The sequence below is a fragment of the Phyllostomus discolor genome, chromosome 15 (assembly GCF_004126475.2).
Source record: "Phyllostomus discolor isolate MPI-MPIP mPhyDis1 chromosome 15, mPhyDis1.pri.v3, whole genome shotgun sequence".
Classification (NCBI taxonomy): Eukaryota; Metazoa; Chordata; class Mammalia; order Chiroptera; family Phyllostomidae; genus Phyllostomus; species Phyllostomus discolor.
This window is the reverse complement of record NC_040917.2, coordinates 15,802,291-15,828,514: the sequence shown is the minus strand read 5'-3', so window position 1 is coordinate 15,828,514 and position 26,224 is coordinate 15,802,291. Positions and strand designations below refer to the sequence as shown.

At 55.9% G+C, this 26,224-nt stretch overlaps 1 protein-coding gene across 3 annotated transcripts in view; it reads left to right on the top strand.

The window, feature by feature from the left end:
* Positions 1-26,224, top strand: part of CNIH3 (cornichon family AMPA receptor auxiliary protein 3) — a 149,749-nt gene that overhangs the window by 61,300 nt on the left and 62,225 nt on the right. The window contains exon 1 of one of the 3 annotated variants that reach the window (XM_028531321.2): positions 19,942-20,908. The exons of the other annotated variants lie outside the window; for them this stretch is intronic. Coding sequence (XP_028387122.1) covers positions 20,828-20,908 — 81 coding nt within the window. The 5' untranslated portion in view covers positions 19,942-20,827. Of the gene's footprint in view, positions 1-19,941; positions 20,909-26,224 lie in introns of those variants that run through there. 3 annotated transcript variants of the gene reach the window in all.

Sequence of the window (26,224 nt, the reverse complement as noted above, 5' to 3'; positions counted from 1 at the left end):
CGCGTGGGCTCGTCCAGGCGGACCTCTGCTTGGGGACTGCCCACCTGTCAGCTGGGACTTTCTCAGCAGCGCCTGGGGCCTGAGGCCCCTCCTGCACAATCTTGCTTCCACCTCCCGCAGGTGTCAGACCCGCACTGTGGTCGGGGACCCTCCCCGCCTCCCCCTGCGGCCTCCCTCTCTATCCTTCACAGGCATCCCCCCTCCCCCCAGTCAGCACCTGGCATGTCAGACCCTGTCTTCGCACCTGCCTCTTGGAGCTGACACAGAGTGGGTAGATCCTAGAGCAAGAGACAGAGTCACACTTCAGTGTCGAGGTGACACAGGACAGGAGGAGGACAGATTGCGGGACTTTCTGAGAGAAGAGTGCATGGTGACTGGCGGCTGGCAATGCGGAGCGCTGGGGAGGGGTGGGGCTGGGGGTGGCTCCAAGATCGAGACTAAACCCTTGGGTCATGGGGGTGGAGCTCATCCGAGGGAACCACGGCCAGCCCTAGTTCTGTGCTAATGAAATGTTTTGTTTGTGAAAAAACTAAGAGCTCTGTTGAGTTACCTTTGTGTCGGGCTTTAAGTTGACTGAGTGCATTTGCACATCATCTCATTTATTCTCTCACAGGCTTTCAGATGGGAGAGAAAAGGGGAACAGCTAAGGGAGGTCCTGTCTCTCTCCTTTCCTGTGGTTTTAACTGCCACCCCCACCCCCCAACTCCAGACTGTCACCTTTTACTTCTGCCTCCAAGGGTGGAAGGTTCAACGGAAGAAACCGGTCAGGTTAGGCCATGTCTAGTCCAGACAGGAGACCAAGGTAGGGTCAGTGCGCGGGAAGCCTGTGTGTGGTGGCCCGGCGATGGCTGGAAATGGGGGTGGTGAATGGTGGTGTTGATCTGTCTGGGTGGCAGCGTATTTCATTAACACTTAGGGACAGTGACTTCACAGTAGGGGCGAAGTGTTGATATTTAGGGGTTACAGCTAGATTGTGTCACTGTCCAAGGAGAGACAGAAGTGATAAAAAGTGAAGAGCTGTACGTCAGTGAGAAGGGTAGAGCATTGTGGGTAGGTTGGCGGAAGGACGCTGATACCCTGAAACGTTTCAGACAGGAATACACACTCTGTGTGTGTGTGTGTGTGTGTGTTCGCGTGATCGTTCTAGCCACAGGTAGGGTAGTTAAAACAGAATCTGGTGGAGGGAAAAGAAGAGTGACAGAGGTGTGGAATCAGAAACGCTCCCAAGAACTTGACCCTCCTTAGGATTCGCAGCCTTTATCCAAGACGCCGTCCGCTGGTCCCTGGGTAGCACCTCCCGTGGCGGCTGGGCTCTCCTGACGGCACAGATGCTGTGTCCAGAAAGGGAGCTAGACCTTGAGGATTCTTTCCGTTCCGGGATTGGACAGGTATTTATTCAAAGGAGCCAGATGGTTCAGGGGAGTTTCTAACTTTATACTGTCGGGTACCAGGTTTCCGACTAAATTTGGGCTCTGGCTTTCAGCCTTCCTGTTGGCCCTGAGTTGAGAATAGCCTCTCGCTTACCAGCCATCTGGTCTCCCCGAGTCCCCGCTCCTGAATGACGTCCCCTAGAAAGGATGCAATCTCAAATAAAATCTGTAGGGTGACTATACATATCTTCCCCACAGGGACTGCCAGGTGGGATCCTAGAGAGGAGCAGGTTCCCACTTTGAAAGAGTCCATGGGATGTGGGGCGTGTTTATGTTTGATTTCAGAGAGTGGGCTCGCATGGCGAGGGGTGCCCCCTAGATGGGGCAGTCCATGGCGTGTGCTTCTAGATCTTTTCTTTCTTGAAACTTCTTTTTCTGTACACACAGACCCTGGTAGTTAATTGTCCATAGTCTACCATCAAAAATGTCCCTAGATGCCTGCCATTGCAAGGCTCTGGGGGTGCAAGGTGGCAGGAGAAACAGTCACTGCCAGTGTGGAACATGTCTCTGGTTTTCAGAGGTGACAACGAAAGAGAATGATTTAGCTTTCACCATGATGTCAATCATTTTTAGGAAAACAACCCATTATTATTTCTACCAGGACTGGCCCTGGGCGGAAGGCTGTAAACAGGGCGTGTAGAAACCTCAAGACAAATCACAGCACACACTGGGTCTGCTTCCCACTCTTGACCCCTGTCCCTGACAGCCCAGGGCTTTTTCCTGCCCGTGAGATCAGGCCAAAGTGGACATCAAGGGCCAATTGGAAGAGGGCAGGCAGTCACCAGATGAACCCCTGTGACTGGAGGGGCTGCCCAGCACTGAAAGGAGATTTTACCACGTGGTTTGCTCTGGGGAGTCTGGAGTTAACGGAGAGGGGGTGGAGGTGTGAGCCTCAGGCCCCTCCTTCCAGGCACCAGATGCGGAGTCACACCGCACGGCGCACACCTCGCTGCACGCCACCTGCTGCCTGGCCCGCGCGCCCGGGTGGGACCCACACCAGGATGCCTCTGTCTACCGGGAGGAATAATTATAGTTGAAAAAAACGTATGGCACCACCTGGATGGATATGGCTCAATTGGTTCCTGACAGGTCTCTGGCTCGGAGAGCCTGCAGCAGCTGACGTGCTGGGCGGGGAGGGTGGATGATTTAGGAGGAGACCAGTGTCCTTCCCCTGTGTGCTGCCCTCCCTGAGCCTCCCTTCCCGCTGCTCTGCAGCCTGGGGCTCGCTGCCCCTTGCTCCCAGCACCCCGCCGTGTCAGGCTAACTCTGCCTCCTCTTGGGAGTCTGAGGCCTTGCTCTCTCTTAGAAGGTGTTCTGAGCCCCGAGGCCTGGTGCTGTGTGGCGGCACCTGCTTGTTTTATCACATGGCTTATCACATCCCTCCCCCCCCCCCACCTCCCTCTGCCTCACTCTTTCCCTTGCGAAGCTGTGTTGATTTTCCCCGGCAGACAGTAGGCGCTCAAGCACTGAGCAAACAAGCGAACCCTCCCGGCCGGCCATCATTGCCTCCCTGACACTGCTGAGGTCTGGCCAGCTCCCCTTCTTTTCCTCCTGTCCCTCATTCCCCGCCTCCCCTGTGAAAACACAGCTCTGGCCTGGCCTGGTTTTTCTCCTCTTCGTTTGCATTAACTCAGAAATGTCTACTGTGCGTCTCTATATCCTACCTGCACGCCGAGTCTCCGAAGGCCGTTTGGATGAAATAATCAAACCCTCTGTGTGTTTGTTTTTCCCTCAAACTGCACGGTGGCTCCGGGAAGACAAAAGCCGGGCTGCAGGCAGAAGACCCACCTCGGAGACTTCCCGCTGAAATGACAACATTACCTGCAGCTCTCTTTGGTTTGGGGCCCTTCAGCGTGACAGGTGTTTTCAAGTTCCTTTAGGGATGTAGAGCATTGGGGCCAGAAGCTAATGCAAGGCAGACACGGAGCAGGCTGTCACCTGCACCCCTTTTCGGGCCGTGGCAGACCGAGGAACCGTGGGGAGCACCCGGGGAGACAGCGTGTGCATCCGCCGCGAGGTCCACCGCGCCTCGGTTTTTACTCTGCTGCCCTCGGGCCGTGGCTTCCCTCATCGTGATTTCACCGAAGACATGTCCTAGTTAAAAGTGGAATTAGTGTGTGGGGAAAGGGTGAAAACTGTTCAATTTTTATTTTTAATAAAGTTGGCACGGAGGACGGGGGCGGCGGGGTGGCAGAAGGTTTGGAACTGGAAGTGGGGGGGAGACGTGTCAGTCCTTGACCTTGAACAGGTCTGGAATGTGATCCCGTGGCGTTCTTCAGTCGACCAACAAGTGTGGGCGTTGCGAGAAAGCCACTGTTCAGTTTTGCTCAAGTCTGTTCTAAAATATTTATAGTGAAACAAGAATGGGGAGAACGGACACCTAGCCTGTTCTGTCCACGGTGCCGCGTATCTTACTGAGTCATCATCGCTTTCATTGTTTTCATGAAGTACTGAGTAGCTTCCAAAGGATATTCAGCCCTGGCTGGTGTAGCTCAGTGGATTGAGCAGGGGCCGGGAACCATGATGTCGCTGGTTCGATTCCCAGTCAGGGCACATGTCTGGGTTGCAGGCCAGGCCCCCAGTAGGGGGCGCAAGAAGAGCAACCACGCATCCATATTTCTCTCCCTCTCTTTCTCCTTCCCTTCCCCTCTCCCTAAAAATAAAAATAAATAAAACATTTTAGGAAAAGGACATTCATAAAACATATGTGACACGTACAGAGTTATAATGGTGAACCCGTGTGTCCAGCTTTACCTTTGAAAGGCCATCCTCCACCTTCCTCAGACGCAGCCATTCTCCAAAGTTTTGTGTTTATCATTCGCTTCCTTTTAACAACACCTTTTTCACTTTTCATCGTGCCTCGAAACAACGTATTGGGCAGTTTCGCATGTTTCTGGACTTTACAGAAAGGGACTCTTTCCGTATGTATTTTCCAAGATGTGCATCTTCCACTCAAATGTTCACCTGCGATGTTTTCCCACGTTGCTGAGTGTCGCTGTGATTGGTTCCTTTCCTCTGTCACATCGGGCTAGGCCGTAGGGCTGCACCGCGCAGTGCATCTGTCTGTCCTGACGCGCGTGGACACCCGGGTTGCTTCTGTGTCTGTGACGACGCTTGCACGTGCCCCTGGTGCCGTGCTCAGGGGTTCGCAGGTGTAGTCCCGGCTGTGGAGCTGCCGGGCCACGGGGCATGCGCACCTTCACTCTGCCCGGGAACTCCAGACGGGGTGCCCAGTGCCGTGCCGACCAGCGCCCCCACCGGCAGTGTGCGAGTGCCCTGGGTTTTCCACGTCATAGCCAACGCTCGGTTTTGTCAAACCTTTTAACTTTTGCCAAGCTGGGGGGTGTGAGATAGTCTTTCACTGTGGTTTTAATTTTGCTTTTCCCCGATGACACATGAAGTTGAGCATATTTTCATTTGGCTGAGGCTATTTATATTTCTCCTTTTGTGATGAGCCAGTTCAAGTCTGTTGCCAACCTTTTTCTGTGGGGAATCTGTGTCTTTTTCTTACAGATTGGTAGGAATTCTTGGTGAGTTTTAGCTACCACCCGGGCTCTGGAGAGAGCAGGCTCCTCTGGTCTCCCCAGGGGTAAAAGTCTGACCAATAGCATGTAGGAACCGAGTTGGAAGTAGGCACCAAAGGGTGGAAGTTCCTCAAAACGCCGCCTGTGAATCTTTGATTCACCGCGCCCCCCCCCCCCCCCCCCTTTAATACACTCTCCCTGGCCTCAGCAGTCTTTAGCATCCTGCTTTTCTGCCCCTTCTGGAGAGTAAGCCTCTGGTCTTTGGCCAATCGGTGTTAAGGGGACAAAGGGGGTGGAGCCTGACTGCATCTTCCCTGGACTGTCAGTTGGATCCCCCCCGTTCAGCCCCTACTTCATCTCTGCTCTCCAGGAAGGTGTTGGGACCCCTTTGGTCTTCTCACTCAGCCGCCGCTCACCCACCTGCTTTCTGGTCCCACCATTGCATTGTCCTCTGTCTCCCGTTCTCTTTGATCCGGGGTGTGGCCTTCCCCATTTGAGACTTGCGTCTTCTGGGGACTCTTCCCCAGGACTCTTCCCCATTTTTGTGGGTTGTGTGTGTGTGTTTTTTTTTTGAGGGAACAGAGGCTGATGATTGTGTTCCGCCTGCCATCGGTAACCCCTGCCCTAAAACTTCTTGAAATAAAAAAGGTGTCTTCTTAGAGAAAAGATGGGAAAGATCGCTGCAGTTTTTTCCCTGTCCTTTCTACCCCTCGTGTAAACGCCTGTTGCTTTTGTGTCTGAATTTCACCGGTCTCTGCTACCTGCTAGTTAATCTCAGTGTATATTTTGACTAATTACCTGGTGTAACTAGTAATCAGACCCATAACAAAATACTCATTGCTCTTGAGACTACCCAGACCCCAAAGCGTGCCGATTACCTCCTCGAGTGACGATGCAAGAGAACGGAATTGCACTGTGCTTTTGAAGACACCGCTCTGGCTTGCATCACGGGGAAAGATGAATTGTCTTCCTTAGGAGCCCATAATTTTGTTATTGACTGGCTGGCTTTTTAAAGATGACAGGCATCATTTTTCTTGTCTTGGAAGCTGATTTGTTTAGGTCATAGTCAGCTCATTTGCTTTGCTATGAATCTTTAGGGATAACATTTGAGTCACTCACGAACCTAGAATTTGAGGGACGGACTGTACACATCCAAATCACAATGGGAGAAGGAGTCCAGGACACCTGGAGAGGAGGCGGCTGCAGCTGCCTGTCCTGGGTGCCCTCTGACACCGCTGGAAGCGGGCTGGACACGCCAGCAGTAACATTAGACATCTGTCAGTACAGATGATGGGGCCGGTGAGCACAGCGCAGGAATGAAGCCTGCCATCAATAACTGGGCCGAGGGCATGTGGGAGAGTTCAGGAATTCTGGGTGATCTGTGAATTTGCATTCATAAAGGTAACACACCGCCTGGCTCTTCTGCTTTAACATGTGCTGAGGGTCTGGGGTTTCCTGTCTTCTCTCTCTGTGCCTCCACCAGCTCCTCCTGGGTGTATTTATTTCTTTTAACTGCTCTTTATTGGGATAGCCGTAGGGGGCCAGGCCTTACAGTGTGTTGGTGTATTGACATAAAGTTTTAGAGAAAAACATTTCTATTTGCCTCTAAAATATACAGGTAGAGACAGGTGCGGCCAGGCTCGCTCTTGTAGGGTTTGGTTGTGACAGCCTGTTAGAAAAAAGTAAAAAAAGAGCAAAACATAATACTTCTGTCACTTGATGTAGCTACCAATGAGATTTTAATCTAAAATAGTGCAGATGGACATTGAAATATCCGGGGTGCAAATCTGTGGAGGGATCGCGGCTGCATTTCCTTCTCACATACAGAAGTCAGCAGCCAGAGACTTTGCCCACCCGATTCCTCTTGGGCAGTGGGCGTGGGGGTCTGGAAGGCACATTTCAAGAAGCCGGTTGAGGTCCGGGTAGGGGACCCCAGACAACATGCTCAGGAGTCAGAAGGTGTTCCTGACGACTTCCCAGGAGGAGAGGGGGGTCCTGCCGAGCAGAGCACCTTGTTTCTCTGAGTTACCGGGAGGGTCGGGTCTCTCCGCCTGGCGGTTAGGAAGCTGCCCCGGGCCTACGCTGCTCTGAACAGTGGAGCAGAGGAAAGTTGGGCTTAATTTTTTCATTTTCCTATTCATTACTGCCAACATCTTCACTGCACCCCTTCTCTCTGTGTTACTCAGCCACGTCACCTCGACTGGCGCATCCCTGGGTACAGCATGGGCTGGGGGTAGCAATAAACACAGCACCTCTCCCCCGGGGGTTCGGTGGGCTCCATAACGAGACTGCAGAGGATTCACGACTCACATGCATCCATTTTAAAAAGCACTAAACTTTAAAGAATCGCCCTGGGTCACTCAGGTCTATGCTTTTAGACATCCCCCCCCCCCATTGGGTCATGTACTCGCCTTCCCCAGGGACGCACAGTGCTGCAAGAATTCCCAGGACAGGGGGACGCTTTCTGGCAGCGGACCGAGTCATGAGTGGCTGCAGGAGGCTTGCTGGAGGCAGGACTTGAGGTGAATCTCGACTTGAGGTGAATCTCGGAGGACAGGGAGTATCTCTTAGGGGGTGGTGGGTGACAGCTGGGGAGAATGGGGGGACAGGTGGGGGGATGGCATGAGTCCCAGCCCCAGGTAGCAGTGCCAGCCAGCCAGCGGACCGGTGAGGCCAAGCTACAGAGGAGTGAGGGCTCAGATCTGAGCTGCACGGGGGTTCGGTGGGTGAGAGCCAGCTGTCAGCTGTCCTGTTCATGACTGGGGGTTGCTGATGATTTTGGATGTCATCAGAGATGCTTCAGGGGGCTTAACCGGGGGAGGCTCGGCACTTGGTGGAGGCGAGTTGAGAGACCAGGCTGTTTGGTTTAGTGATCCCTACTCAGAGATGCACTTCAGAATTACCCAGGGAGCCTTTTAAACTGCCTGGGCTGGGACCACCACCACCCGCGGGGATCCTGAGACAGGAGGTCTGAGGTGGAGCCTGGAGGTTCACAGTCAGAAAACCCCTCCAACCATTTCCTTGCCGTCCCCGGTTCCAAAACCCCGAAATGGGAGGCGAGTGCAGCAGCCGACTTCTCGTGCTGTGAAGCTCGGGTGCAGGGTGGGGGCGATGGAAATGGGAAAGAGGGCTCGGTTTGGAAAGAGGCCCCAACGTGGCGGTGCAGCGCTCCCCGCTCCCGCACCTGTGACGCTGCAAACCACGCCCCCTACCTGCGGGAAGAGCGCGTGCGGCGCTCCTCAACGCCTTCGTGACTGCGCGCACTTCCCTTAGAACCCTTCCCTGGGCGGTGACTCCGCACCCTACTTCATTCTTTAAGATCTCAGAGGATGGTTCTTTAACCGTTATTAACGCTTTAAAAGCTGTTCCATCATAATTTCCAGCTCCATTTGTGTCCTCGTTTCTCTCGTGTTGAAGAGTTGTAGCAAATAGGGCACAGGCATCAGGGAAAAGTCTTCAAGTTTGTGTTGCGCGGAGGCACTCGATCCCTGCAAACCCCGCACATCCAGTGTGTCCTTGAGCGTCCGCAGAGCAAGGGGGGACGGAGAGGAGGCTGCGCCTGGTGGTACTGACGATATAGCAAGGTACTTCCCGGTCCCGAACACACTGGATCCAAATCTTTGGGGATTAGGGAAAAAATATATATAATTGGTTCTGTCACAAGCCCTTCATGCCAGAGCAGACAATGTTTCATTAAAAGGCTGAGACAAAGTGCTGATGTAGACCCTTCCTTTTTGGGAAGCCGATTCCTTTTGTCATGGAACAAAGACCGATAAAAATATTCACATTGCCGTCATCAGGATCACAAATCTGAATCTAATGAACAGACGCACTTGTCTTTTTTTTTTTTTTGTTACGTGATTCAGCATTTTGATTTGCAGTGACCATTTTGAAAAAAAAAAAATGAAGCATGTCTTGGTAGTGGCATTTGTTTCTTTGGAATGTTCCTAGTTTGCGGCCTCGTGGGCCCCCTGGGGGGTGGTTTCCCCAGCCTCAGTGTGAGGGGAGAACATGGGCGTCTCGGAAAGGTCACCGTGGGTTGGCCCGGCACGGCCTCTGTGGGGGCAGAGGGTCCCCACCAAGGGACGTGTTAGGAATGGAGAACGCACGGCTGCATCCGCTGCCATCAGTGTCCAAAGGCCAGGGAAGACCCCAGCCGCGCAGGCTTGCCTCCTACTCTGACGCAGACCAGTACGGCGCTCCTCTGCAGGAACGACCCCCGGAGCACACTGTGTTCAGCCTGAAGCCCCTCTTTCCACCTCCTTCCGTTAAAGCCCCGAGTCTCGGGCGTGTCGCTCAAGCCCCTTCGTGCTCGCCGCAGCTTCCCCGCCGGCCTGCAGCCCTCCCCTTCACGCCTCCACGCCTTTGCTGCTTTTGTTTGTTTGTTTTGTTTTAGTCTTCACCCAAGGGTATGTGTGGTTATTTTTTAGAGAGAGAAGAGGGGGTAGAGACACACACACACACACACACACACACACACATCGATTGGTTGCCTCCTGTATGCAGCCCAGCTGGGGATCGAACCCACAACCTAGGTGTGTGCCCTGGCTGGGCACTGAACACGCAGACCTTTGGTGCACGGGACGATGCTCCAGCCACCTGAGCCACCCGCCAGGGCAGCCTTTGCTCGTCTGCCCTTTGCTTATAATGCCTTTCTTGCCCATTTTCCTCAGTCGAAATCCTACTCACTTGTCTTTCAAGGCCTGGCTCCGTGTCCCCCCTGTCATGAAGGCTTCCAGCCCCCCACCGCCGTTCAGCACACGCATCGAGAGCATCTGCCGTATGCCAGGCAGGATCCTGATGTTGTAAATAAAGACACGCAACACAGTCCCTGCAGGGGACCCCCTACGTGCTTCCGTAGCCCACACAGCAGATGTGCCGGGTAGTGCACGGCACAATTACCCCGGAGCGCGGCTCCTCCACCCCAGGAGGCCCCAGTGTCCAGCAGTCGGTCACACTCTGAATCGGTGGCTCGGGAGGGAGCAGAGACGGACGATGTGATACCGTGATTTGTAAGGAGAAACGTGCATTCGGTCTTCACCCACAGTTCCTGGCGCACGGCGCCCCAAACCCTTGGCACTTCCTGAGCGGTAAGAGCAATAGGAGCAACTTCTGTTGTGATGTTAGTTGTTGGGTCGTTAGTTCCCGAAATAGCTGCTGAGCCACGAAGGTGAAGCCCACGTCTTGTTGTTCGGAACGAGCCCTTTTCAGCCACACTTGAGTGTAGGTTAATGAGGCGACTTTCGGAAAGTCCCTGGGTAACTTCAGGATGAGGGCTGGTTGCCAGGGCAACCCGCCGTGATTAGTGCATTGGAATTTTCAGTGCCCCCTCCCTGCCCCTGCAGATGGGAGCGGGGCAGGAGACTGAGTTCAGCGCTCAATGGCCAGCGATGTCATCGATCAGGCCTGTGTAATGAAGCCTCCAGAAAGATCCGAAAGAGCAAGGTTGGGGGTCTTTCAGATCAGTGAACTGGAGCACCTCGAGGTTCCAGGAGGGTGGTGCGTCCCGAACTCCCTGGGGCCAGAAGCTCCTGCGTCTGGGACCGTTCTGGACCGCGCCCTGGGCAGCTCTCCGTCTGGCCCTTCGTCTGCCTCCTTTGTTATCCTCGGCAACGAACCAGTCACCTGGTGAGTGACCTGGCTCCCTGAGTTCCGTGAGCTCCTCCAGCAGGTTCTTCAAAGGAACCTCCGCGTTCCGTGTGGCCAGCTGGTCCGAGGCACAGGTGACAGTCTGCACTTGCGACTGGCGTCTGAAGTCTTATGGGATCTGACTCTCTCTCTAGGCAGACGGTGTCAGAACCGAGTCAGATTTAGGAGAGCCCCGAGGGTGTTGCAGAATTGTGTGATGTATGGGGATCCCCACCGTTCCCCTCGTCTCTCCCGCCCCCCGGCATTGGCTGGTCGGAAGAGCCAGCGGTAGGTGTTCAGAGCACTGTGTATAAGGAGAGTGAGAACAGCAGGATTTCCACGTGGACCATCTGGTTCTCCTTGTAGGACCCGAACCTGGAACCTCTGAAGGGGCCCTGGCAACACCCAGATGACCTGGGGACTCTGGGAACTTGAGGGCAGATACTGCTTCCCCAGGAGGCTGTGAGCCTCCGGAACCTCAGAATGTGACCTCACTGGGAAATAGGGACTCAGCGGATGTAATTAGTTAAGGGTCTCAAGGTGAAATCATCCTGGATTTGGGGGGCCCCTACACCCAATGGCTGGTGTCCTTGTGAAAAAGGGAGGGACAGAGCGACACAGGGCAGAAGGCCGTGTGAGGGGGGAGGCGGAGCTCGGAGGTACGCTGCCACGAGCGGAGGACCCCCAAGAGCGGCTAGAAGCTGGAGGGGGCATGGAAGGGTTCTCCCGCAGAGGCCGGAAGGGAGAGGGCTCTCGCAACACCTTGATTTCAGACTCTGAGCTCCCAGAAGTGCGGGGGATGAAGTTCTGCCGTGCTAGGCCCCAGCGTGCAGTGGCCCAGCTGCAGCGGCCCGGGAAAGGGACACGGCACAGGGCACTGGGCCATGCGGGGCTTCCGGCCGTGCTCCTGCTTGCCCACCCCCAGGTTCATGGCCAAATGGGAACGCCACTGACAGGCTAATGGAGCTGGGGATAGAGAGACTCAGGCATCAGGACAAGGGAGCCACGGGAGAGGCCCAGGACGCCAGCCCTGGGGGGGAGCACAGTGCACCCCGGCACTGAGAGGGACCTGCCACAGCCGTGGACACTGAGAGAGGGCGTGGGCATCCAGCTGAGACCAGGAGCCCTCCAGAGAGGCCGGGACAGCATGTGGGCCACAGGTCCCTGCAGGACGCCGGCAGGGGGCCGGGTTTACCCCAAAGAGCCAGCGCCATCTCCAGCAGGCCGTGGGTGTGTGGCCCCAGCTCCTCTGGGGAGGGGAAGCAGACCTAACAGGGAGTTTGAACTCACAGTGAGAGAATCTCACAGTGAGAGAATATTTACCTGAAAGAAAGGGCTCTGACTTGGAAGAGCCCATGTTGTTTTTACTGGAAAATTTAAGGTGTGTGTGTGTGTGTGTGTGTGTGTGTGTGTGTGTTGTCACTGGGGACTGAGCACAAGGTAAGAATAGTCACAGAACATATTTTATACTTTCTGCGTGTTTGAGTTTTAGTGTGTACATGTCAACACCAGTTCCGCTCTGCCCCTAGACATGAGGCATTTTCTGCTGCTTCCTCCACTGCCCGGGAACGCCTTGTGGGCAGGGCGACGTCATACACCTTCCAGTGTCTGTCCCCGAGGCCCGATGGGACAGTCATGACACACAGTCTGTTCTCATTAAATATGTGTTGAATGAATGAAAAAATTCCAATTGTGCAAATAATACTTCCTTTTGTTTTTCCTCGGGTCTTTTAAGTTTTTGAAAATTATCCTTTCCAGTTTACTGAGATACAATTTCATAGAACATGATACTAGTCCAAGGCATAGCACAAAAGGATTTGCTACATGCATGTATCGAAACATGATTACCACCATCACATCATCAGCTCACATAGTCACAAAGTTTTCCTGTGACGGGAACCTTCCAGCTTCACCCTCCCAGCAACTGTGAAGTGCGCGATGCAGCATGCCTCACGACAGTGCTCACGCTGGGCCTCGGACCCCTAGAACTTATTTATCTCCCAGCTGGAAGTTGGCACCTTCTGACCACCCTCACACATTTTTCCCCAAGTGTTAAAGACTTCAGATTTTCTCAGGGCCTTTGCCTGGACCTGCCCGTCCCAGAGGGCAAGGTCGGGGAGCAGGCACAGGGCCCGGAGGAGCCAGGAGGGAGGCGCTGGTGCTGGTTGCCATGCGCCTGCGGGAGAATTCCGGGCTAGGTCTCTCCGAGCACCGAGTCACGGCCCCGCGCCAGGGTCTCCTGCCTCTGTGAATACACCAGAGAGGAAGGAGAGGACTTTTTCGGAAACAACGTTGTTTCTGGTAGGATCTTTGCTGCTCCTTAAAAAAAATTAGTACTTAAACCTCCCACAGCATAAATTAATTCAGATGTAAATAACCACTCAGACAATGAGGACTCTGACGAGCAGAGCTGTCTGCCAACATGTCCTGAGTATTAACCAGATCTTCGCGTTCGTTTCGCTCTGCTGGCAGCGCTCCGCCGCACTTCCTGGTGTCTTAGCTCCGGCTCCATGGTGCTGATTCGAGGAGTTAAAAAAAGACCTTGGGTTTTGGTGGCAGGCTCCCCTGGCTGTGGAACCTATTGCAGGAGTAAAGGTCGGCCCTGGAAACTTCTGTTCTCAATTCCAGGGCTGATGTAGCATTAAGCCTTGGGCCAAGCCACCAGCTTCTCCCTGACCCACTTTTTTTTTTTTTGAGCCATTTTACAGGGGATCAACTTCCCAGATCTCTGTAAGAATTGATTAAAGGCCTGAGCTCTGGAGAAGAAAGCGGCTAAGTGAGTACCATTATCGCTGTTCAGAAAACCTGCAGATGCACACCAGTCGCAGCTTCCTTATCTGAGCTTGGCTTCGATGCATTAGGGCAGAAGCCAGGACTTGGCTCTCCACGGGCTCTGCCACCGGAGGTCACTGAATGCCCAGCGTGTCCGTGTTTGCGTCCCGTCCAAGGGCACCTGCAGGTGTGACACATCATCTTTATTGCACCTCCACATTCTGAATCGAAGTAACGGCCCCATCTCCTCGGAGGGGGTGGCGTGCGTGGGGCTCAATGACATGTAAGCTGCATGTCTTCCTGGTTCGGTGCTGGGTGAGCTGCAGGCTGCGGCCTCTTCTCGAAGCTGACTCCTGGAGGGTTTGCCCCGGGCTGCTTCCGGCATGGATTGTTTGATGGCATTTGGACACTTCGGTCTCTGAGCTGTAGGTCAATGTGGTATTTCTGCCTCAAACTCAAGTTCTGAGAGGAGAAGTGATTTAAGTCCAGAACACACACACACACACACACACACACACACACACACACACAGCTGCCCAGACGCCAGCAGGGGGCTCCCTGGAGGGGGAAGGGCCGTCCAGCTGCTCCAGAGCGGGGCTTGTCTGGCTGGGAGGTTGGAGAGTTACCAGTATATTAGAATGTTTGCTTTCCAGCCCCAGCGCGGTACTCGGCATATGGCAGATCATGAGCAAATGTTTGCTGAGTAAGTCACTGCAGCCCCGGTTCCACCGTACGACCTTGTGGAAGGTTTTTGGAGATCTGGTCGCTGGGGGCTGCTCACCCCTGTGACGTCCTGCCCTCCCGCCACGACTGCTCCCCCTCTCATCCGGGAGCATGGGGCGCATGTGTGCCCCAGACTTCCCCTCTCCATGCCTCTGGCCCTGGCCCTGGCCCCGGCCCTCCCCTCCCAGGGGGCAGGCCCCAGCTGGACGTGTGACAGCCGTGCCCGGTGGACTGCTGGGCTTCGCTTGTGCGTTCCACTCCCCTGTAAGGCCCGTAGGGGTCTCGTGGCAGAAACAGCTCCGCCCCTGCAGTGACTGACATGCACCGGGACATGAGGTGGGTGGCCAGTTGGAGAAGGTAGACCTGAATTTCTCTTAAACTTCCCTTGAACTGAATCTAGGTTGGCCTTCAAGGCCCCCACACCTACTTCTTACTATCATCTCACGCCTGTGCTAGCTCAGAGCCAAGCCGCTCGGTTCAGTGACCAAAGAAACAGCATGCACATTGGCACCCTGCCCCCTCCCTCTTCCCTAAATCCTACCTGCTCTTCCCCGTGTGGTTGAAGGGTCGTCTCCTCTGTCAGCTTTCTCCTCTCTCCCAGCCACGGTTCCCCCTGAACCGTGAAGTCATTTTTGATCGGCACCACTCTGGGTGGTTCATCCAAGCCCTTTTGTGAAGTGTGGGGTTTGGGAGCCAGCTCTGTGCTCCGATTGTCTGGGTTCGAATCCCGCCCTTCCATGTGCCAGCTGCGTGTTCTTGGCAAAGTTACCTAATTCCTCTGTACCTCTCTCTGGGCCTTACCAGTGGTTTCTGTGAGGAGTTTGGGGTCACTGGGAAGGCCCATTTCAAAGAGTCGAGAGAGACCAGAGATGAATTGGGTCCGACTGTCTTGGCATCTACTCCTCGCCCTGCACACCAGGACCCCAAGGTTGGTGTGGTCTCGACTGGGGAGCTTGTGTTCGTACAGACCCCAGGCCTGAGCTGCGAAACGGCCGTCTTCACTCTCAGAGCTCAGACAGCTCCCGTCTCTGTCCGGGGAGCCAGCATCCCTGGGCCTCCACCTCTGGCGTGCAGTGAAGGGGGTCATCAGAGCTCAGGCGTTAGAGTCACATCTGGACGTGGATCCAGCTGTTTGCTGTGTGGTCTCAGGTCAGTGCCCGCCCTCTCTGAGCCTGTCTTCTCACGGGCACCATGGCGATGATGACACCCACCTCGCAGAGGAGAAGGAAAGGAGCTGGTGTCTGGCAAGCACTCGCTCCAGGTCTGGCATCTGGGAAGCAATCGGCATTGGCGACTAACAACTGCTATCGATAAACTGCGTCCACGGAACACAGAGACATTTCTGCTGTTATCCAGTGGGCTCATCATGTGACATCTGGTACGCAGAAGAAGCTTCGAGAACTTCTTGTTCAAATGTGAAAGGGCTTCTTTCATTCCAAGTGTGTGTGTGTGTGTGTGTGTGTGTAGACATTTTATGTGCATGCATGGGCACACTCCATGATGTGCGCATGTATGTGCACCGCTTCTGTGTGTGCATGCATAGACACTGTGCATGTGTGTACAGATGTGTGCATGTGTATAGATGCTGTATGTGTGTATGTGTACAGACACTGTGCATGTGCATATGTATATGTACAAACACTGCATGTGTACAAATGCTTTGCATGTGCACACATGTCTGTACACTGTGCATGTGTGTACACTGCATGTGCACAGGTGCGCAGACGGCATGTGTACATGTGTGCAGGTGTTGTGCATGTGTGCATGCACGTGTACAGACTGTGTGTACAGGTGCTGTACATGTGTGCATGTGTGTGTACAGACACTGTGTGTGTGCACAGACACTGTGTGCATGTGCATGCATGTGTACAGATGCTGTGTATATATGTGTACAGGCACTGCACATGTGCATATGTGTGGACACTGCACATGTGTGTGCACACTGTGTGTGCAGACGCTCTGTGAATGTGTGCATGTGTGTGTGCAGACACCCTGATCTTTACAGTGGTTCAGACATCTGTTAAGAGCACTGAGGAAAACGGAGTAATCAAGTGGCACAGCCTTTGCAACCCGAGGTGCTGGCAGGGCACGGAGGGGCAGGAGCAGGAGAACTGAGCGCAGCGAGCAGAGAAGGGACTCTCAGGGCAGCCTGGCATCGGGACCCGGGAGGAAAGGAGATCACGGCACGCATACTCAGACTCCGTAAAATTAGATCCACATTAATCTTGGGAGTTACAGGCTCATTAGCTGTGGGGCTAAACTTAATAGCCTGAGCTCTCCTCCAGGACGCCTGGCGTGGTCTTAAGAATGGCACAGCCGCTCTGAGCACGTGCAAGCCTGGAAAGGAATTTCACATCTGATGGAAAAGCTGAGGCCTTTAAGTCCCCTGTCTGAATCAGCAAATAGCAACAACAACAACAAAGGCATCACAGAGTTCTCCTGTTGTTCATGGTGCCAGCCCTGTCTACTGCAGCACCCACTACCCACGTCTCAGGGGAGCAGAGGGCCAGACGGAGGGGCTGGGGTTTAGACCGGCAGCTGGAGGCTGTGGCCATTGCAGACCACCAGCATGCGGCACCAAGCTCCCCCTAAAAGCTCAGCGGTTTCCGAGGAAGACAATCCCCCCCCACCCCCCCACCCCCCACAGGACAGCCGCCTCTTGAGCAGCGTTGTGAAGACTGACGCTGCCTGTCCAGGTGTGGAAGGAGCCGGGGCCCAGAACTAAGGAGGTGTTTCTAGCAAGGGCTCATTGTTTGTCATCTGTTTACAGTGCCTGTTTAATGGTGTTAATAATAGGAAAATCACTTAATTTCCACAGAAGGCAGCGTTCGTGGGAAGACGGCATTAAGACGAGTTGGGAGCACAAGCGGGAAGCTGCGCCCCATTATTCTGCCTCCTGAACCCAGGGACTCTCTGAAATCGTCACTTCTGTGGTCAGAGGGCCTCCTCTGTGCCCCCTGCGCCACCCCCTACCTCTTTGTGATGAAAACCTGGCCCCTGCATTTGCCACGCCCTGGTCTGTCACACCAGAGCCGACCCACACCTGCAGGGCACCAGCAGATGAGGTTACTTGCGTAGAGCCAGCACAGCTTGCAAGTAGGAATTTAAACCCAGAGCTTCCGACGGGCTTGTCCTCGGATTCGGTTCAGCGAGAAATACGTCTGTTGCATGCATATACATGACGTCGGGAGCCGTGTGCCGGTGCCTCCGTGGCGTCTGCTGCCCTCTCTCGTTCTTCTCAGAGTCGTCGCTGGCTCTGTGCAGCGGCGTTAGGCTCCCAGCTCCTTCCAGGGGCGGGCCGCGCCCTGCTCATGGTGCCGCGGAGCAGCGGAGGCAAAAAAGTGTGAAGTAGACACAGTCCTTACCTGCGTTTGCTCACCATCCTGTGGGGCGGGCTTCCTGAGGTCAATTTACAGTCAGTCTGTGACAACTGCACGTGTCCGTCCACTCACCCATCTGTCCATCCGTCCATCCATCCATCCATCCACCCACCCATCCATCCACCCATTCATATACTCATCCATCCACCCATCCACCCATCCATCCATCCACCCACCCACCCATCTATCCATCCATCCATCCATCCACCCACCCATCCATCCACCCATCCATTCATATACTCATCCATCCATCTATCCATCCATCCATCCACCCACCCACCCACCCACCCATCCATCCATCTATCCACCCACTCATCCATCCACCTAACATTTACTGGGTGTCTGTTACATAGACACAGTGAGGGGTAGTTATGATTGAAAGACAAGTAAGAAAGCGTCTCTAATGTCACGGACTTCCCATTTTGTAGAGGGGGATGGACATATAAGGAGTTGAATTATGAGGCGGGGTGGCATTCCACTTAGAGAAGACGTCCAGAGTGGTCAAACTCATAAAGAACGTTGAATGGTGGCTGTTAGGGGCCGGGGAAGGGAAATGGGGTTCATTGTTCAATGGTCTTCATTCCGGATTGTCTCCCACTGCCTGTGCGCTAAGACTCCCCAGAACCGAGCCTCAGGGAATTCATCTCAGGACCCTCCCGCCACCACCCGGGCTCGCTGGGCAGGGTAAGGCTGGTGATAGTAGGAGACGATACACCATGGATGCTCCTTCTAAGGAGCCCCTGACCACAGCCATCTGGCCACCAGCTCTCGGGTGGCGAGGGCAGAGAGCTGAAACAGCCCGGGAGAAGGAGGCCCTGAGAGTCTGGCGGACTTGCCAGATGTTGCACAGTCTCCGTGAGAGGACCAGTGCTCTCCTTGGCCCTGTTCCCTGCCTCTCTTCCTGCTTCTGTTCAGAAGCACCGGCTCAGGCTCCTGCACTCAGACGGGCCTCACCCGTGGCCTAATGCTCTGCTGTTGCTGTCCTGAAATTCTCACCAACTTTTGTAAAGACCAAGAAGCCCTACGTTTTCACTGTGCACTCAGCGCAGCTAAGCATGTGGCCAGTCTCGACCCAGAGGCAACTAAATGCCGATCCGTTGGCCACTTTGTCCACAGCCACTGGACTTGCTCCAGTTCCTCCACTTGCCACTGAAACGCATCTAGTTTCCAGACTGGGGGTGCAGCCACACAGTGGCAGGAATGCTGGGGTGTCATGGAGAGAGAGCCCTGGACCAGGAGTCTGCAGACCTGGCTCTGCTTCTGTCGTTAGCTAGGTGTGCGACTAGCCGGCTCCCCGCACTTCACTCCTTCGGCTCCTGAAGCCGTCGGAATCACGTCTGTGAACAGGGCGGCTGGCGCAGTCAGGACGGGCACCGGTTGGCTGTTTATTTCGTGCCTGTTCAGGGCAGGAGCCCAGGTGCTCTGAGAGTCACTCCACCTGGATCTGCCCGTCACTTTCCAGGGCACCTCCCCTTGCTTTCTGGATGTCCTTACTTGTCCGAACCCCGAGGTCTGTCTGGAACGACGGTACCCGTGTTCACTACCGTGCAAGAAATCCTGTATAAAGGACACAAGATGCACTTCCAAGATCCTGGGCCCCTGGGGCCAGGCATGCGGATGACAGCGCCTACAGTTTACTGAACGTGCAACGAGGGCTAGGTCTGTGCCGGGCAAGAGCTCTCTGCACTCATTCAATCCCTCCGAGTGGCCTGCGAGTGCTCTTACCGGTTTTTCAGACAGAGACACCAAGGTCTCAAGAGGCCCAGAAACTTGCAGTTCCTGAGGGGCCTGACTCCAGAGGCTCGTCCTGCTGACAGTCCCACCAGACCGACACCAGTAACGCAGAGCCAGAGCCGCCGTTTCTGCCTCTTCAGCCCAGAATAGTGCACGAAGTCCAGTTTCTTCGGTCCCAAGGTCAGAGGGCGGGGGAGGGAGGAGGAGTGGAGGGAAAGACGCTCGGGGAGCATTTGCAGGGCCCGAGAGCCGCACCGCCAACGCACTCGGAGCACCAAAGGCATTACAGAAAGCCCAGGCGAGCAATCCCGGGGTCCAAGGGCTTGACCTGTACCCCCACCCAACACAAGCCCTGCCTCCTCTGCCTCCACTTTCCCACCCGGGCGAAAGCTGCGAGAACTGGGAGGGGCGGCTGACGTCTTGAGGCGTCAGGTACACTCCATACCCTTCCGCAGCTTCCCGCCTCCTCCAGACGCACGTGTTTAAAAAGTCCCTGATCCTCCCCACGTCAGCCGACCCCACGGAAGCCTCGCCTCCTTGCGCGGCTGGCCTCAAGTTCCCTCCGAGAGGCCGGCGCGCACAGCTGCGGCGGCGACGGCGACCCAGCGCCCAGCGCCACCCGGCCACCCACCTTTCCCAGCCCCCGCCGCCGCAGTCTCCGCCCGCCGGGGAGGGCGTGCTCGGCGGCGGCGCCGGAGCCGAGGGTGGGGCGCCGAGAGGGAGGGGACCCCGGGCGAGCAGCTTCAGTGTGGCGGCGGCAGAGGCGGCGGCTGCAGCAGGTGGAACCGGCTCCGCGGCGAGCAGCTGCTGGCCTTGAGATCGGCACTAGCGCCGCTCGGACCAGAGAAGGCCCGCTGGGCTGGAGCCCGTGGCACCCAGCACCCGGGTCCGATCCCTAGTTTTGGGGAACTTGGGTGACCGAGGCCGGCGGGCCGAAGCCGCAGCGGGGGTCGGGCGCGCCTCGGGGCGCACAGCTGCGCTGGAAGCCGCGTTCCGAGCTCAGGTCCGGGGGGACCTGGCTCTTCCCGGCTACCTGAAGAGGAGCTCTCCCGGGAAGGAGCCGCTGCCGGCCCTGGGATTGGAGAGGAGCTCGGCGTGCGCCCGGGCACCTTGCTGGACGCTGCCCGATCGCGCCTCGGTTGCGCGGGAGGGTCCTGAGCGGCGCGCTAGCCTCCGCTCTTCCGCGTAGGAGCGGAGAGCAGGGGGCTCTTCCTGGGATTCGGGGAGAGCGGAGCTGCTCGCTCCGTCCTCGGCGCAGCCCTCGCACCCCGCGCGGTGCTCGTCCGGAGAGGCTCGCTGGTTGGCACCAATCTGCAGGAGTTCTCTGCTCGTCTGCTCTCTTCTGCGATTTGGAGACGGTTCTCCCCAACGACGCTGGACGCATCTTTCCCGTGTGCGCGCGCGGGCTGGCCCCGCAGGTCGCTGGAGCCTGTGGAATCCTGCTTCTCTTCACTGACCCTCGAGTTTCGCCCCGCGTGGCGTGCCGCCTCCCAGACACTGGCCTCCAGGGGAGGGTGCAGGCGTGGCTCCTTTCTGCCCCCTGTGGAGGGGGCGCGGTCCTTGAGGGGAACCTTGGCCTTCTGGAGTCTCCTCGGCGTGTGGCGGGATCCGGGTGCGGGCGGCCCGCCAGCTGGCCATGGCCTTCACTTTCGCGGCTTTCTGCTACATGCTCTCCCTGGTGCTGTGCGCTGCGCTCATCTTCTTCGCCATCTGGCACGTGAGTAGCCGGCAGCGGCTTCTAACTCTTCTTTTGCCCCAAACGCACTCCCGTCCACCCCTTTCCCCAATTTCTCTAAAATGCCATCTCACTGTCTCCACATCGCGAGGGTGGGAGGAGGAGAGGCCAGCCATGGCGCATCTGCCATTGAGACCCTCGGTCGCTCCCTGTCCCGGGGCGGGGACAGTTTGTGGCATCCCAGGCCTCGGGCGCAGGGCGCATCTCGGCGACCTGGCCACTGGTGGAGGCGGGGGACGGTCGGTTCCTGGCATGGCCCCCTTGCTAGGGCCTGGCCAACATCCGGGCTGGGGGTGGTGGTGACACCGCCCCCTCAACCCTGCCCCCTCCTCTCCTGCTCCAGGGAGAAGCTCAGCGGTGGGGCCCAGCAATTAGTCAAGTAACTATAACAACTAAACATTTAAAATGTCAGCATCTGTGGTGGGTTGCATTCAGACATAATTGGAGACAAAGTGGAAAGACTACAGGGAGTGCCTTGTAAGAGAAAGTAGCGAGCGGCTGGGGGGGAGGGGGGCCACCAGGTCTCCGGGGTTGAGGTGGAGGATGCAGAGAAGAGGGGGGAGGAGAGGGAGCCTGGGGAAGCGCCGGGATGAAGGAGGCGGTGGAGGAAAGTCACGCGGAGAGCGGCCCGGGGAGCAAGTCACCTCCTTTGCTCTCCTGGGGCCTACGCTGTCCATCTCCCGAAGACCACCTGCAGGTGGCAGACCACGAGGGGACCCCCCAGCATCCCCAGTGGGCAGTAGCTTTCCTAGCATCCTTCCGGGGGGGCACCCAGGCTGAGGGCGGCCGTGGCGGGTCCCAATAATGCAGGTGTGCTGTGGGCATGGGAGAAGGAATGCGGGGAACAGGACCGAGGAGCGTGCTGGTCCTCTCACGGAGACTGTGCAACATCTGGCAAGTCCGCCAGACTCTCAGGGCCTCCTCCTCCCGGGCTGTTTCAGCTCTCTGCCCTCACCACCCGAGAGCTGGTGGCCGGATGGCTGTGGTCAGGGGCCCCTTAGAAGGAGCACCCACGGTGTATCATCTCCTGCCATCACCAGGCTTGCCCTGCCCAGCGAGCCCAGGTGGCGGCGGGAGGGCCCTGAGATGAATCCCCTGAGGCTCGGTTCTGGGGAGCCTTAGCGCACAGGCAGTGGGAGATGACCCAGAAGGAGGACTCGAAGAAGTTGCAGGGTAGGTGAGATGTGGTGTTTAGCAGGGGTGGGTTCTATAATGAGAGTGTTTATCTTGCAATAGAACTAAGCAGCAGCGTCACCCATTATAAGGAGGAGAGGGAGCCCCGGGGAGGAGGAAGGCTTCTAACCAATGTCACCTTAGGAACGAGACTCGTCACCTTGCACATGTCAAAAATGAGAAAGCGGGCCCTGATGACCTCCAAGCTTCCCCTCATGTCCAGGGCGGTGTATGTCAGTGAGTCACTTGATGTAGGAATCTGAGGGTGAGACATAGTGGGAGTTTGCACCCTTTCTTCCTCTGCCCCGGAATTCTGGGTCTAGCCTACGGTGGGTAATTGAGCCTTGCAGTTGCTGACAGGTGTTTAGGAAAGGGGACCCTTAACCTGATTTAGAATGAGAAGGGGTGCAGAACAGATCATGCCTGAGCACTACAGCAGACACTGGCTCACGGGTTTTAAAGGAGCTTCCTCTGCTTCTTTGGTTTGGGAAGTTATCTGCACTCCAGAGCGCTAACTACGGCGCTCCCTCTTTCCGGAATAACTTCATCTGCTGCCCCCTTATGCGTTGCCTTGGCCGGAGTGTGGCTGGTGCCGGAGAGCTCCATCCAGCCGTCAGTTGTGGCGCTCTCTGAACCAGCCCCTGAAGCCGAGCGGGCGACCAGAAAGAATCATTTCCTCTCACTCAGGGGAACATGATAAAGAATTCAAGAGCAGGTTGATTAAAAGGACCGTTTGCGCCACTGGTTGACCAGTAGACGTTGGAATCAAAACCAGGCGTGTCTGTGACCCCATCGTGTTGGCCCCTGCTTGCCAGGTCTCCAGCACTCGCCCCCCCTCCCCCCGTCCCAGGGACAGCCGAGCGGTCAGAACTGAGTCTGAGGTGGGTCCTGATACCCAGTGGAAATGGCAAGATTCCAGTGTGGAAGAACAAAAAGAATCTGTGCTCTTTGAATTCAGATTATAGTAGCACTCCCCCAGTCTCAGCCCTGCGTCCTTTCTGAGCATCTTTTCCTTCCCCCTCTCCAGTCAGATACCCCGAAGCCCTGCCCAGCTGACTTGGACCTGGCTATGGAGAGGGGAACCCCGAGGCTCCCTGATTTCAGAGTGCATGTGTACGTGCAGGCCTTGGTTATCTGGTGGAAGTGATTCCCACCACAATTTAGGACAGAGAGCTCTGTGTTAGACGGTGTGTCAGCTTTCTCTCCAGCCCCCTGCATTCCCTGTATAGTTCTCGATCCGATGGGCCATATCGACCGCTTAGCATGTGCTGCCATCCCAAATAGGGAACTGGGCACTTAGCAAGACACGGCAGTTCAGCGGCCTGCCCCACAGCCACGTCTGGGCTGTAACATATGAAGGTGACGTGTTTTTCTTATTAATTCTGCAGTCCTGCTTCGGGGTAATGATGGTAGCTACTATTTATTGAGTGTCTGCAGTAGGCCGGTTCCAGGCACCCTAAGGACCTCGCAGGTGGGCCTCCAGCTGCTGGCCTCCTGCTTGGTCGCGCTGGGCATCTGGGAGCAAGGATGGGTGTGGACAGCCACGAGCACAACACTTGTTTTGAGTCTTGTTTTGTTGCTCTGAAAATTTACCTGCATTTGTTTTCAAATGAAAATACTTCAAATGACCAATTCATTTATTTTTTAGAAAGATTATATTTATTTAGAGAGGGGAAGGAAGGGAGAAAGAGAGGGAGAGAAACACCAATATGTGAGAGTCACATTGATTAGTTGCCTCTTGCACACCGTCAACTGGGGACCTGGCCTGCAACCCAGGCATGTGCCCTGACCAGGAATCGAACTGGTGACCTTTAGCTTCACAGGCTGGCGCTCAATCCACTGAGCCACACCAGCCAGGGCCCAGTTCATTTATTTTTATATCAGCCACTATCTTTGAGTATATTTTTCACATTTGGACGATGCAGAATAAAACCAAGTTTGTGTGTGTGTGTGTATGTGTGTGTGTGGCTTTGCGTACCTTCAGGCAAATACGGTCCAGGCAGCCCTTTAGCCCTCACAGCTGACCTTTGACAAACTAGGAAACTGTGGACCAGAGAGATCGTGAACCTTGCCCAAGGCTGCACAGCTGCTGTGTGTTGGACCTGGGACTTATGCCCCTGTCCTTTTTCTAATGCTAGTGGCCGTCATTGGATCATTTAACTTTGATAACAGTGGGTATTGTTTCTATCCTTTGGATAAATAAAATATTTAGAGTTGGAATTTCTGGTCGGAGTTACAACAACAACGATACCAAAATACACTCTATATCCTTTTTTTAAAAGAGGAAATTTTATTTCATTGTTTCAAAGTTATGTTTTCTGCCTATAAAATGATACAGGATCATGGCTGAAAATTTTGAAAATACACGCACGTCTAATGGAAGGAAATCACCACTAATCTCATCATCCACAAAAGATCTGGGTGTCTTCTCTCCCAGTCACTGTGTGTCTGTGTGTATTTCCAAAACTCGCATATGGACGTGCAGGAGAAAAAAGCGTGTTCTAATGGGTTTCAGGTACGAGGGATGTCTGTTTCCAGCCTGTGCAGAACGAGCAGTTTACCCACAAGAGCCCTCTCGGCTGCAGCTTGGCGGAGCCTGGTCGCAGATTGTCGTGTTGGCATAAACACAGATGAAACCATCCTTTGAAAAGATCAAGGATTCAGCCCCAATTATTTGAGGGTTCTAGCTTTTAAAGTCATTTTTAAATATGTACCGTCACGTTTGACAACTCCCAAGTTGTCACAACATAGAAAGGAAATAAACTCCCGACAGCATTTCTCTGGGCCCACACTGGCTGTCGGGGAGCTTTAATGGGCCCCGGCGGACGCTCACAGATTCGCGTGTCCCCAGAGGCGGGTCCGCTCGGCGGCATATCCCTGCGCCAGAGCCTCTCGGCCGGCTCCCCTCCGTCCCAGACTCAGCCACGAGCAACCCAGGGACGGCTCGGCTTCCCCAACTGTCCGCCTGGAGACGAACAACAAGGGTGTGTGTACAGGACAGGACGCCTGGGGTGGACAGCGGCTTCTCTTTTTAAGACCCTCCCTTGGCCTTGCCTCACCCGATCTCCACTTCTTGCTCTTTGCGAGACTTCCCTGGCCTTCCCCGGCATCACACTTGCAGGTGTGACCTTTGCCCTTCCGGCCTCCCCCCCCCCCCCCCCCCCCCCCCCGCCCCTCCTCTGTCGTCCTCCCACCTGTCCCCGGCCTCACCGCTGTGGTCCGAGGGTGCTCCCTGGGGGCGGGGACCTCGGATGCCTCCCCGCTGTTTCTCCGCAGCCCAGAACGGTGCCTGGCACGTGGCAGGGGCTCTGTAAACGCTCGTGGAGTGATTCTTGGTTCCTCCTGTCTTGGCACACTCCCGGCTGGCGCGGTAGCTCATTTCTGACTTGGCTTTTAGCTGCTTCCCGGGGGCTGTTCCCGGGGCAGTTTGGGGACTTGCGTGTTCTGCCGTACCCTGGCACTTCGGAGCCTTAGAAGCTGGAGGCGTTGCCAGAGATGAGGGGCCCTTACTGCGGGGTGCAGGGGCCGTCTCCACGGCAGTGCCGCTGGGCTCCGGCACAGGCACAGCCTGGGGAGCCGCACTGGCTGTAGCTGGGGACCGTGCCTTCGCTGAGGTGTGAGGTCTGTGCTCTCTGGGCCACCGCACCCTTGCTGGCATCCAGGGGCTGGCTGGCGATTTCCCAGCCCTCCCTGGGAGAGAAGCGCGCACCCATGGTGGCGGCCCGCCACGGTCAGGGGGAGAGAGGGGAGGGGAAAGGGCAGAACTCAGTGGGGACCTAAAGCCAGCCAGCACTCGCTCCCGTGCCCACTGCTCGGTGAGATTTCAAGGCCTCTTTGGGGTTGAATGTTCAGGAGCAGCAACGCCTGACTTGGACCTGGAGGTGCTGAACAGACATGGAAGGCGAGGGAGGCCTTTGCCGGGCAGTCGGAGCCTCCACCCCGACCGGCCCTGCAGCCACGCCCGGGCAGAGCGCCCTCCTGAACGGCGCGGCTCGATGACCTCGCTTGCCTCGTTGCAGCGCCCTGGCTGGCAGGGGCTGGCTCCTCCCTTGCACCTTGTGGCTCTGGGCTGTGGTCTCTGCACGCCCGTTCTGCGGCCCCTCCCCCTCCCGGGAGGTCTGCAGG